We start from the raw sequence: 13,467 nt of genomic DNA on the forward strand, positions 1-13,467 counted from the left end.
CCTGGACAACAAAGTGAGACCCTGTCTCTACAACAACAACAAAAAGAAAATGTACAGGCCAGGCGCACGCCTGTAATCCCAGCACTCCGGGAAGCCAAGGCAGGTGGATCACCTGAGGTCAGTAGTTTGAGACCAGCCTGGCCAACATGGTGAAACCCCGTATCTGCTAAGAATACACAAGTTAGCGGGGCGTGGTGGCGGGTACCTGTAATCCCAGGTACTCAGGAGGCTGAGGCAGGAGAATCACTTGAACCCAGGAGGTGGAGGTTACAGTGAACCGAGATCGTGGCACTCCAGCCTGGGTGACAGAGCAAGACTGTCTCAAGGAAAAAAACAAAGAAAAGAATATGTAGGCCGGGCGCGGTGGCTCAAGCCTGTAATCCCAGCACTTTGGGAGGCCGAGGCGGGTGGATCACGAGGTCAGGAGATCGAGACTATCCTGGCTAACATGGTGAAACCCCGTCTCTACTAAAAATACAAAAAACTAGCCGGGCGTGGTGGCGGGCGCCTGTAGTCTCAGCTACTTGGGAGGCTGAGGCGGGAGAATGGCGTGAACCCGGGAGGCGGAGCTTGCAGTGAGCCGAGATCACGCCACTGCACTCCAGCCTGGGAGACACAGCGAGACTCCGTCTCAAAAAAAAAAAAAAAAAAAAAGAATATGTATAAATGGCCAATAAGTACATGAAAAGATGCTCAACATCATTAGCTATCACAGAAATGCCAATCAAAGTCACAATGAGGCTGGGTGCAGTGACTCATGCCTGTAATCCCAGCACTTCGGGAGGCTGAGGCAGGTGGATCACCTGAGGTCAGGAGTTTGAGACTAGCCTGGCCAACATGGTGAAACCTCATCTCTACTAAAATACAAAAATTAGCCGGGCGTGGTGGCAGGTGCCTGTAATCCCAGCTACTGAGGAAGCTGAAGCAGGAGAATTGCTTGAACCCAGGAGGCGGAGGTTGCAGTGAGCCGAGATCACACTACTGCACTCCAGCCTGGGCGACAGAGTGAGACTCTCTGTCTCGGAAAAAAAAAAAAAAAGAAATCACAATGTGATACCAATTCACACCCAACAGAATGACTTTAATGTCTTTAAAAAGACAGTAACAAGTGTTGACAAGGATGCAGAGATACCGGAACTCTTATACACTGCTGGTAGACATGTAAAATGGTACAGCCACTTTAGAGAACAGTTTGACAGTTCCTCAAATGGTTAAATACAGAGTTACCATCAACTGCTCCTGCTCCTCTGATCCCCATGGTAAGGTTTCACACATACCTGGTTCTTAAAATGGCCAACAAGTATCAAGCCAGGTCTACCTCCCATAGTCTCCATGCTCCTCTCTGAGGCCATCTCTTCCCTAATTCCAAACCCTTGGAACTGTATTTCATCCACTAAAACACTGGTTTTCGCTCTTCACTAGTTCTTCCCTGACAGGTGCAAAGTCTTCTGACTTTTCTCCTTGTTTCCTACACATTCTTCCTCCACAAAATCCACGGGCTCTCGTCCATGAGAGCAGCTTCTGTGATAACACCAAGTTCAAAGTCCTCTCTTTTTCCACCTAGAAGTAAACCAATCACCTCATGAAAGGGTAACTAACTTTTGCTGTAAAGACATATCCATCGTTCCTATCTGATACACCATTAGCCACAGACTACTAGCATGCCTAAACAGGTGAGAAACTAAAGAAAAGGCAGTATCGCCGGCGCGGTGACTCAAGCCTGTAATCCCAGCACTTTGGGAGGCCGAGACGGGCGGATCACGAGGTCGGGAGATCGAGACCATCCTGGCTAACACGGTGAAACCCCGTCTCTACTAAAAAAATACAAAAAACTAGCCGGGCGAGGTGGCGGGCGCCTGTAGTCCCAGCTACTCGGGAGGCTGAGGCAGGAGAATGGCGTGAACCCGGGAGGCGGAGCTTGCAGTGAGCTGAGATCCGGCCACTGCACTCCAGCCTGGGCGACAGAGCGAGACTCCGTCTCAAAAAAAAAAAAAAAAAAAAAAAGAAAAGGCAGTATCTGAAATCTCAGATGACAAAATGTTACAAAGTAGGCTTTTTTTGAAGGGGGGAAATCTCCAAAAAAGTGCAGCAGTCCACCGACGGCAATGTGGCCCTGATCCCTTAGACAAGCGCAAGATTATACACTCTTCTTCTAGGCAGATGTCTCCAGTTTCCAAATGGGGACACTGAAGTACTAGACCTTACTGCAGACCAGGATGAAGCAGTAAAACTTAGGACTAACTGGCCTCTGAAGCGTAGCCTGTCCAGGGCAGTGGTGGGAAGTTCCCATGAGATGCCTGTTCATTATGTCCAGCTGCACAGATCTTGCTTAAAGTCAATGCCCTTCCAACTAGCCCCTCAAACAAACTTTCAACTTAAAGTTAGCAAAGAAAAAAGATGACCACTTTGTCCAAGAGAGTAGGACTCACAGATACCTAATCATCAGCTATTGAGAAGCTTCATACCCACATCTGGACAGACTCATGCCTGCCTATCGGAACACCATGCATCACACACACTCCCAGGACCTGACATGCATAGGCACATAACCCAGAGCATACACTCACCTTCTCTAACCAGACTATAACTTCCCATCTATCCTGAGACTTGGCTGAGAGAGAGAAAAAGCAACAGGAGGCAAAGAAAACAAGACCAGCCACTCAGGCACCACCCTTGGCTGATACAGTCCCATGGTGCTAGACAATGAGTGGCATCTCTTGCTGTGACCACAGGCAAGCTAATCCTCCACCCGAGGCCTCCTTTTCTTCATGTGTAAAATGAGGGACCCGAAGTTCCTTGTGGCTAGCTGTAATACACCTGACTCTCAGGCCTCTACCAGTTCTCTACAGACGGGTTGCTTTCTGTGAGAAACAGAACTGGCAGAGAGAGGCCTGGTAGAGTGAGAAGCAGGATGCAGAACAAAATCAAGGAGTGACTTCCAGAAAGGGACATGGGGTTCATATTCTGATCACCCAGTTTCCCTAGAAATGCTGTCAGATAACCCCTGGGGCAGCAGGAAGACCGAGTCACAAACTGGGCTGGATTGTTGGCCCGAAGCAGCTCCTAGAGGTCTGGGCATTATACCACTGGTACTCCCTATCCTGGCAGGACCCTCACTAACACCAGTGATGACAGTGAAAACAGTAACCTGCCCAAGACCAAGAAACCACAGAGACCTCAATTTACACGTGCACTTTTCTAAATGACAGGTCAAGATCTAAAACCCTAGCTCAGATTACGGTTCATCCATCTCCACCCAAAGGCACCTTCAGCCCCTCTGCCAAAGCAATGTAAAGTCTTGCTGGCCCTCTTTGTCATCGCTTGGTCTTGTGGGCAATTTCAAGCACTCACAAGTGAACCTAAAGAACTGAAATCCACAGGAAACCCAAGCTTGATCCTCCTTATTCCAAAATTCTAGTTAGTGAAGTTGGTGTTTCGGGTCCTTTGACTTCCTTTGCTCATTCCTAGTGTGGGGATTCATAAAGAAATGGTCAGAAGGCAAAGAGCAAGTGGTTGGAAAAGGGAGAAGAAAGACCCTGAACAAACACCACATAAACAGTCTTCCAGCTCAAACACCGTCAGCATCCAACTTCCTGGCAGGGGCTGTTGAACAATCTCAAAGCACCCTAAGGACCCAGGGGACCGATCTCTCCTATCTAGGGCCATAATCACTATGCATCATCACACCCTTGCATCCACACAACAGATAAGTCAACATCTTTGAAATGATCACCTTCAAAAACTATGGGAAGTCATATTATTTCTACTATGAATAGTCCCTCCTTATAACCAGGCATCCTCTTCTCTCAAATGGTTAATAGCCATTCTCTCTTCTCCCTAACCCGGAGACACCTGGGTAAAGTGTCTGCTTCAAGGAAGCCTAAGCTTCTCCAGTTAATACATCTTGTTCAAGAGAAAAAAAAAAGGAAACCCAGGGTGGAGTTCTACATTCAAGGGTAAGGAGGCCTGGAGGATAGGAAAATTTGAGCAGCCACAACAAACGATCAGAAAGAGAGGACTATTTGGGCAGACCACTGCTACTTGACAAAGCTGGCAGCCGGCTATAAGGAACAAGAGGAAATATACATGCAACAAATAGGGTGAGGGAGTAAGAGGAGAAGGTGCAGGGATGAAAGCGACTCCACTGCACCCAGGCCTTGCCTTTGCGCTCCAGGGCTGCCCCAAGCGAGCACGCCACACGCAGAAAGCCAGAAGGGCTGGAGGGAAGGGGAGGTGGCGACGGCAGACTACAGAGACACCAGGCCTCGCGTGGAGTGCGGGGAGTGTACACGGGGCCGAACGGCGTGCAAGGGTGGGGTGGGCGTGCAAGTGGCTTGGCGAGGGGTGGCAAGCGTCACCGGCAGGGCCTGCGGGGCAAAGGCCCAGGGCTGCGGGGGGCGTGGGAGCGCGCGGGGCCGCGCTCAGAGGGGCGCGCAGGAGCTGGTTACCGTGTGGTTCACCCCCCACATCAGGACGCTGAGGATCGGCTCGCTGGCCCGGAATAGCTTCACTTTCTGGCACACGAAATGCTTCTTCTTGGTCTTGGTCTTGCTGGCGCTGAGCGGCGCCACCGCCACCGCCGTGGTGCTGGTGCAGTTAGACGACATGCCCGGGGCGGCGGCGGCGGCGGCGGCGGCGAAAGGGGGGCGGTGGAGACAGCGCACAAGCCAGCGGCCTCAGGCCTCCCCCGGACCGATCCCCACCCCCGCTCCCTTACCGCACCATGGTCGCGCCCGTCCCGTTACCTCCCCACCCCGCCCCGGTGGTTCCGTCCGCCCCACGCCCCGCCCTCCCGCCCCGCCCCGGGGAGCCGGCCGGCCCGCTCCGCACCCCGCCCCCAGGCGGTGCAGCAGCCCTGCAGTCCCCTGGCCCCGTCCTCCCCACTCGCGTGGTACGGCCCGTCCCGGGGAGGCAGCGGCCGCCCCGCCCGCCCCTCCTCCCCGGGCCTGACACAAACCCGCCTGGCCTCCGAACGCCTCGGGGCCCCGCACCGGAGCGGGAAGAGGAGGAGGGCTGGGCAGGCGTAGCTGTGGATCGCGGGAGGGGCTCCCCGCCTGGGCCCCCCAACGCCAGGGTTTGGCTCTTTCCCTCAACCCGAATGCCAAGATGGCGGCGACGCCACCGCTCCGGAAGGGAAGGAGGGGCGGGAATGCGAGGAGGGCGGGACGTACCATGCCCACCCCGGGGGAGAGGAGGGACGCAGCCAGGGGAAGAGGAAGTCCAGCCTGGAAAGCCAAGGAACGCCCCCTCGCTCCACCCAAGCGTGGATCTACCCACTCCGCTGGGTCCCGGGCGCGCTCCACCCGCGGGGCACGCCCCTTTCCCCCAGGGCCAATGAGAAGCAGGCCGGGAACATTGGTTTTTATGAATGGGCCCCGCGCCCACCCACCTGCTGCCTGGTCTCCCCGCAAAGGGTCAGAGCTCAGAGGCCGCCAGCACCTTCGGACACCTATCCCACTAATCGTCTTACTCTGGCTCATTTCGTAAAATCTTTGACTAAACTGCCCCACGCTTTGTTACATAATTCTCAGATGAGGGATCTCCATATATTCGACACAAATCACAGGTCAACGTTGTTCTTTCTGTATGGAAATTCGTAAATATGGTACTCCACAGGTGGTCGCTCTTTAAACAGTTACAAAAATAAATGTGGCCTTTATTACCAATTAATAAAATAAACATAATTAACCCCGGCATAAGGAAGCATGATGAAGTGATTAAATGAAAAAACTTACGTTACATTCTCTAGGGAAAGATCGGGTTTCAAGCATTACAGTGCCTGGCATCGTAAGTGTTGAAAAACAGAAATCCAAATACATTTTAAGCAGAATTAGGAATCAGCAGAACAAGGAAATCGCCCTGCTAATGTGCGGGTCAAGAGGGCCTAGGAGTTCATTGGTCAAATGAGGGCTTCTGGTGAAAGAATAGAGAAGGGAAAAGGAGTAAAGATAGAAGAGGGCCCCTTGAGGGTTTTTTTTGTTTTTTTAGTACCTGACTGAAAGAGACTAGCAAACAACTCCTGAAAATCTGTAATTGTAATCTTCATTTCTTACACAGTAAGAAATGAAGCCGTGAAATTAAAAGCTTCCATTTTATTTTCCTTTAGGAGCCATGGAGCATATTGGCAATTTGGTTCTGACTCCTAAAATCATTTTACTATACCTTTACACTGCCTACATTGGAGACTGCAAGCAGTGGAAAAGAAGATACTCCAGATCCTGTCGATAAACCCAGGCTCCTCCTAAATCAGCCAGATTCAGAGAAAAACGAGCTGGCCTGCCTTATTTTATTCCTTGCCATCAAGGTTCAATGCGGTTCTATTACCTAGTAAAGTCACTGACCAAACAAGGTATTTTCACAAAGCCAACCTTTTTTAAAAGCATGTAAGAATTATACATTTGTACATATACACATTACACTTTTACATCCAAAGATCAAATAGTTAACAGTTCATTTAGGGCTGTTTGTATTGTTTGATTTTCCAGATTCTGTCACTCCCTTGGCTTTGACCTAACCTGACATCATTCTGTCACATTATCTTTTTTTTTTTAATTTTTTATTTTTTTTGAGATGAAGTCTCGCTCTGTTGCCCAGGCTGGAGTGCAGTGGTGCGATCTCGGCTCACTGCAAGCTCCGCCTCCCGGGTTCACGCCATTCTCCTGCCTCAGCCTCCCGAGTAGCTGGTACTACAGGCGTCCACCACCATGTCTGGCTAGTTTTTTGTATTTTTAGTAGAGATGGGTTTTCACCATGTTAGCCAGGATGGTCTCGATCTCCTGACCTCGTGATCCACCTGCCTTGGCCTCCCAAAGTGCTGGGATTACAGGCGTGAGCCACCGCGCCCGGCAACATCATCTTCTGAATCAAGTAAACATGAATTTGTCTCGTAAGCATAATCTATCTGGGTGACACCAGAGAGGTTTCTGAAGGGTCTGGTGTACACTGAGGCAGTGAAATAGGTCTGTTGGCACAGGTAAGAAGGAAGTGGCATGATAAACATCACAACCCCAGGGAACGGCCTTCCAGAGCGGCACAAGCACTCCCACCAAGATGGTCCCGTGCCCACCCATTCAAGAGTCAAAACCCAAAGTTACTGAGTGTCCCACAAAGCAAGTTACACTAGCTCACAAAGGAAGTGAGCTGTTCCAGGACTGGATGGAGCAGGGTCACTTTGAACAGTGGTGGTTTGATATCTGTGAAAGAAGTCATTCGAACTCTTATAAAGAGAATTAAGGGGTCAGCAGCTTCCCTGGAAAATGCAGGAAAACCAGTAAGAGAGGGGACAGTTTTCATCTTTTCATAAAGTTCTTCTCCAGAGCTAGCGAAGTTCTCTGTAGAGAGTAGATATTCCGCTTCACCCGATCCTCCAGGGAGGAAGTAGATGCACTCTCCAGCTTCATGCGGCTAGGAAGAGAAGACAGGCAAATGGAAGTCAAAAACATTTTCAATCGGTCAACTATTCTGGCAGTTTCAGAGGAAATGGGTTGTTAGCCATAGAGCAGCTGTAAAACCACAACCTCTTTTAAGCCCCCATAGATAACTTGAGTGACTCCACCTGGAACCAAATGTTTTTAAACCAGTGTCCATGAGGGAAAATGTATCTGTTTTGCAAAATAAGTCAAAGCCTCATTGGAAAAAGGCTTCCTGGGCCATGAATTCTTATTTAAAAGGAAGGTCAAGGAATTTCAATGATTTAGAAAATACCAAATTCACTTTTCCTCCCCTCAAATGAAAAACATCCCACTGTGTGGTCAGAAACGAGGAGTAGCAGCCAAGGTTACAATGCCTGTAACTAGCAGCCTCGTTGCACAAGGCTGGGCTCCATGTGCAAACACAGAAACACTGGAACGTGAACCACCTGCCAGCCTGCCATCTTAAGACCTTCCCCATGAAAGCCCCCGGCAGGAAGAAGATGCACTCACTGGATGAACTTCCCATCCCGGGAGTCCAGCTTCTCTAGCCTCTGCTCCCGTTCCTCATCTTTAGCGTGCCTCTTGAGGATGTTCAGTCTCTCCTCCTCCCGCCATTTGGCGTTTTCCATCATCTCTTGCCGTTTTCGCTCTAATTCCTCTGCGGAGAGTTTTCTGTTGAGCACAGAAACCATCCGATCAGGTCTCTCCCAGCAAAAAACACAGAAGTAGCACAAGAAGCACAGAAGCCAGGTAGCACCCCAAGCTCTCCAGTTCACTGCTCTCTCCAAGTGCAAGGCCAGCCTGAGTTTCCTTCTAACATCCTGGTCAGGAGGTTTCATCCAAATTTCAAAGGCTTTTAGTAAAGTATTCCATAATCTCACTCAGTAATCTCTAGAGTGATTATTATGAAATATGAAATATGAAATAAATTGGGAACTCATCAGGAACCTAAACCTGTAGTAATTATATCCCAATGGTTTGCTCAACAATTTACCAAAGAACAGAAGTCTAGGTTATCCATGTAAATGTTAACATCTACCATCTAACTACCCATTGGAGACTAGAAATTCATGACACAGCCTGTGAGTACATTACTTTAGGACTAAGCTAGAAGCCAGAAGTTGAAGAATAACTTAGCCTCAGAAAATAATAAATAGGGCCAGGCCTAGAGGCTCACGCCTGTAATCCCAGCACTTTGGGAGGCCGAGGCAGGCAGATCACCTGATGTCAGGAGTTCGAGACCAGCCTGGCCAATGTGGGGAAACCCTGTTTCTACTAAAATTACAAAAATAAGCCAGGTGTGGTGGTGTGTACCTGTAATCCCAGCTACTTGGGAGGCTGAGGCAGGAGAATCACTCGAACCTTGGAGGCAGAGGTTGCAGTGAGCCAAGATCGCACCACTGCACTCCAGCCTGGGCAACAGAGCGAGACTCTGTCTCAAAAAAAAAAAAAAAAAAAAAAACCCTCCAAACAAAAAACAATTTACTATTAAAAATCTGCTTCAGAGGCCGGGCGCGGTGGCTCACGCCTGTAATCCCAGCACTTTGGGAGGCTGAGGCGGATGGATTACGAGGTCAGGAGATCGAGACCATCCTGGCTAACACAGTGACACCCTGTCTCTACTAAAGAATACAAAAAATTACAAAAACTGGGCATAGTGGCGAGCGCCTATAGTCCCAGCTACTGGGGAGGCTGAGGCAGAATGGCGTGAACCCAGGAGGCGGAGGTTGCAGTGAGCCGAGATTGCACCACTGCACTCCAGCCTGGGCGACAGAGCGAGACTCCATCTCAAAAAAAAATAATAATAATAAATAAATAAATAAATCTGCTTCAGAGATAATAAATGAAAGATATTAGAGCATTCAAATGAGAGTAGGAGACTTTAAAAAAAAAACGAAAACGACTGCCAGGCATAGTGGCTCTAGCCCGTAATCCCACCACTTTGGGAGGCTTAGGCAGGAGGATTGCTTGAGTCCAAGAGTTTGAGACCAGCCTAGGTAACAAAGTGAGACCTCCCATCTCTGCTAAAAAAAAAAAAAAAATTTATTTTTAATTAGCTGGGCGTGGTGGCATACCCTTGTACCCCCAACTAATTGGAAGGCTGAGGTAGGGGGATCAGTTGAACCCAGGAGTTTGAGGCTGCAGTGAGCCATGATCGCCCCAATGCACTCCAACCTAGGCAACACAGTGAGACTTTGTAGGGAGAATAAAGAAGTTATCAAAGAAATAATACAAGAAAATTTCCTAGAACTCAAAGACATGGTTTAGATTGTAGGAAGCAAATACTGACACTAGGAAAAAATACACACATCATACAAGAAAGGAAATGTAACCTCTATATTCTGCTTGGCTTAGGAATGAAAAGTATCAGTAAACAATATTTATATATCATACAAGTATGAATCCACATACTAATTGAACCAAAAATTCTGATATAACCATACTGAAAAGATAGGGATAGAAGAAACATGGGACAAGGAGTGTATGAAAGCTCATTTACACTAAGAGATTATTTACTATACCAGTAAGAAAATATCTGGGCTGGGCACATTGGCTCACGCCTGTAATCCTAGCACTTTGGGAGGCCAAGGCAGGTAGATCATGAGGTCAGGAGATCAAGACCATCCTGGCTAACACAGTGAAACCCCTGTCTCTACTAAAAATACAAAAAATTAGCTGGGCGTGGTGGCGGGCACCTGTAGTCCCAGCTACTCGGGAGGCTGGGGCAGGAGAATGGCGTGAACCTGGGAGGTGGAGCTTGCAGTGAGCCAAGATCGCACCACTGCACTCCAGCCTGGGCAACAGAGTGACACTCCGTCTCAAAAAAATAAAATAAAAGAATAAAACAGTAAGAATATATCTAAGATCTGGCCAGGTGCGGTGGCTCACACCTGTAATCCTAACACTTTGGGAGGCCAAGGCAGGTGGATTGCCTGAGCTCAGGAGTTCGAGACCAGCCTGAGCAACACATTGAAACCCCATATAAACTAAAAATACAAAAATTAGGGTCAGGTGCTGTGGCTCATGCCTGTAATCCCAACACTTCGGGAGGCCGCAGCGGGCAGATCACCTGATGTCAAGAGTTCAAGACCAGCCTGACCAATATGGTGAAACCTCATCTCTACTAAAAAATACAAAAATTAGCTGGGCATGGTGGCATGTGCCTGTAGTCCCAGCTACTCAAGAAGCTGAGGCAGGAGAATTGCTGGAACCCAGGAGGCAGATGTTGCAGTGAGCCAAGATCATGCCACTGCACAGCAGCCTGGGCAATAGAGCGAGACTCGATCTCAAAAAAAAAGGCTGGGCACGGTGGCACTCTGGGAGGCCAAGGCAGGCAGATCACCTGAGGTTGGGAGTTCGAGATCAGCCTGACCAACATAGAGAAAGCCCGTCTCTACTAAAAATACAAAACTTAGCTGGGCGTGGTGGCGCATGCTGTAATCCCAGCTACTTGGGAGGCTGAGGCGAGAGAATCACTTGGGCCCAGGAGGCAGAGGATGTGGTAAGCCGAGATTCGGTCATTGCAGTCCAGCCTCAGCAACAAGAGTGAAACTCCATCTCAAAAAAAAAAAACAAAAAAATAGCTGGGCATGGCATCGTGTGCCTGTAGTCCCAGCTACTAGGGAGGCTGGGACAGAAGAATCACTTGAACCCAGGAGGCAGAAGTTGTAGTGAGCCAAGATTGTGGCACTGCGCTCCAGCCTGAGAGACAGAGCGAGATGCTGTCTCAAAAAAAAAAAGAAGAAAGAAAAAAGAAAATATCTAGTATCTAAAATTGATGGATGAAGAGGCAGCAACATATTTGTATTTTTAGGAATACATAGTATGAAAAGAAACTACTGAAAAAGCTGAAAGTAGTTGCCTTTGGGTAGCATGACTGAAAGTGGGGTCAGGCAGAGCAAAGAACTACTAGCTTTTGTTTTTTTTTAATGTTTTTAAAATAATTTTTTTAGAGATAGTGTCTTATTATGTGCTCAGACTGGTCTGGAACTCCTGGCCTCAAGTGATCCTCCTGCCTTGGCCTCTCAAACTGCTGGGATTACAGGTATGAGCCACCACACCCAGCAAGAATAATTGAGGGGTTTTTTTTTTGTAATTTAAGAGACAGGGTCTTGCTCTGTCACCCAAGCAAAACTGCAGTGGCTTGATCATAGCTCACTGCAACCTTAATCCCTTGACCTTAAATGATCCTCCTTGCCTTAGCCTCCCAAAGCGCTGGGATTACAAGCATGGACCACTGTGTCTGGCTTGGTTTTTGTAAAGAGATTTTTTTTTTTTTTTTTTGAGACGGAGTCTTGCTCTGTCACCCAGGCTGGAGTGCGGTGGCCGGATCTCTGCTCACTGCAAGCTCCGCCTCCCGGGTTTATGCCATTCTCCTGGCTCAGCCTCCCGAGTAGCTGGGACTACAGGCGCTCGCCACCTCGCCCGGCTAGTTTTTTGTACTTTTTAGTAGAGACGGGGTTTCACCGTGTTAGCCAGGATGGTCTCGATCTCCTGACCTCGTGATCCGCCCGTCTCGGCCTCCCAAAGTGCTGGGATTACAGGCTTGAGCCACCGCGCCCGGCCGAGATTTTTTTTTTTTCTTTTTTTTGGAGATGAAGTCTCGCACTGTCGCCTGGGCTGGTGTGCAGTGGTGCGATCTCGACTCACTGTAACCTCCGATACCTGGGTTCAAGCAATTCTCCTGTCTCAGCCTCCCAAATAGCTGGGATTACAGGCATGCGCCACCATGACCAACTAATTTTATATTTTTAGTAGAGACGGGGTTTCACCATGTTGGTCAGGATGATCTCTAACTCCTGACCTCAGGTGATCCACCCACCTCAGCCTCCCAAACTGCTGGGATTACAAGCATGAGCCACCATGCCCAGCCTTACCTTGCCCTTTCAATGTGCCTCACATGGCTAGAGGTAGGGGACGCAGACCCTTACAGGCTGACAAGATAAATAAAAGTTGGTTTGTCGAAAAGGTAATGATGGATTATCCATTTGCCCTGGTTTGGGCCCCTTCTAGATTCAGGCCTGCAGAATGTGAAGTTAATCAACTAGGCTCCTGACTCACCTGGTATATCCGGGAGCATGTCGCCTTTGGTAGACCTCTTTTTTAGGTGATGGGCTCCTAGTTTGGCCTGTCTCTCTCCTGTTCACCTTAGAGTTGTGCCTGTAACAGACACAGAGAGGAAAAAGCCTTTTTAATCCAGGGGCTTACATTGAATCTCTCAAACAATGCAAGATGAGCTAATGGTCTTAGAGGTATAATCTAAGCAGAGGGCACAAGTATGAGAAAAATAAAGGTATAGGGTTTGATGTCAGACTCACCCAGAGCTCCCAAAGCACAGTATACACCTACAGATACGTAGCTTTGGATGCCTGAGCTTTACATAGAGGTGGAAAAAAAATGATGTAAAGGAAATACCAAAGCAAAGACATTTGGGAAAGTCGATGGATGGACATCTCCAAAAGCAAAAGCAAATGCCTGCAGGGACCATGCCCCCACAGTCACAGGTTATTTCCCAGTGAATCCCACACTCACGGTTTGCTGGGCCTTGGGGACCATGACCTTCTGCCCGGGGATCGAGACCTCCTGTCCCGGGACCCTGCTTCCCTGGTACTCTTCTTGCTTGCATGTCTGGGGGGTGAGTAGGAGGAGCTTCTGGATCTGGAATGGTTCTTCATCCCATGCCCTCTCTTTTGCTCGGCTGTTAGAGGACCCTGAAGACCCTGGTTGCGGTCAGAGTTCCTGACCTACGTCATTAAGGAAAAGAGAAATTATTCACCTGGAAAATCCAGCGATTCAGGAGAAAATGCAGCCGGGCACGGTGGCTCACGTCTGTAATCCCAGCACTTTGGGAGGCCTAGGCGGGTGGATCACCTGAGGTCAGGAGTTTGAGACCAGCCTGGCCAACATGATGAAACCCCATCTCTACTAAAAATACAAAAATTAGCTGGGCCTGGTTGTAGGCACTTGTAATCCCAGCTACTCGGGAGGCTGAGGCAAGAGAATTGCTTAAACCCGGGAGGCATAGGTTGCAGTGAGTCAAGATCGCGCCACTGCA

The 13,467-nt window shown here is 49.0% G+C and overlaps 2 protein-coding genes across 39 annotated transcripts in view; both read right to left on the reverse strand.

Moving 5' to 3' along the window:
* Window positions 1–5,120, reverse strand: part of PIP4K2B (phosphatidylinositol-5-phosphate 4-kinase type 2 beta) — a 43,878-nt gene extending 38,758 nt beyond the window's left edge. For 30 of the 38 annotated variants that reach the window (XR_013406683.1, XR_013406682.1, XR_013406679.1 and 27 more), the window contains exon 1: window positions 4,449–4,743. Coding sequence is in view for 3 of the 38 variants with exons in the window: in XM_077971505.1 (XP_077827631.1) it covers window positions 4,449–4,607 (159 nt within the window). In the remaining 35 variants the exon portion in view is untranslated. Of the gene's footprint in view, window positions 1–4,448 lie in introns of all 38 variants that reach the window. The other 8 variants (XR_013406685.1, XR_013406687.1, XR_013406684.1 and 5 more) reach the window with 3 other exon arrangements.
* A 1,232-nt stretch (window positions 5,121–6,352) lies between these two features.
* CWC25 (CWC25 spliceosome associated protein homolog) overlaps window positions 6,353–13,467 on the reverse strand; it is a 33,892-nt gene continuing 26,777 nt past the window's right edge. Inside the window, exons 7-10 of the mRNA XM_028836432.2 lie at window positions 12,945–13,156; window positions 12,474–12,572; window positions 7,923–8,084; window positions 6,353–7,404 (exon numbers count right to left, since the gene is read on the reverse strand). Coding sequence (XP_028692265.1) covers window positions 7,290–7,404; window positions 7,923–8,084; window positions 12,474–12,572; window positions 12,945–13,156 — 588 coding nt within the window. The 3' untranslated portion in view covers window positions 6,353–7,289. The remainder of the gene's footprint in view (window positions 7,405–7,922; window positions 8,085–12,473; window positions 12,573–12,944; window positions 13,157–13,467) is intronic.

This window comes from Macaca mulatta, chromosome 16, assembly GCF_049350105.2.
Source record: "Macaca mulatta isolate MMU2019108-1 chromosome 16, T2T-MMU8v2.0, whole genome shotgun sequence".
Lineage (NCBI taxonomy): Eukaryota > Metazoa > Chordata > Mammalia > Primates > Cercopithecidae > Macaca > Macaca mulatta.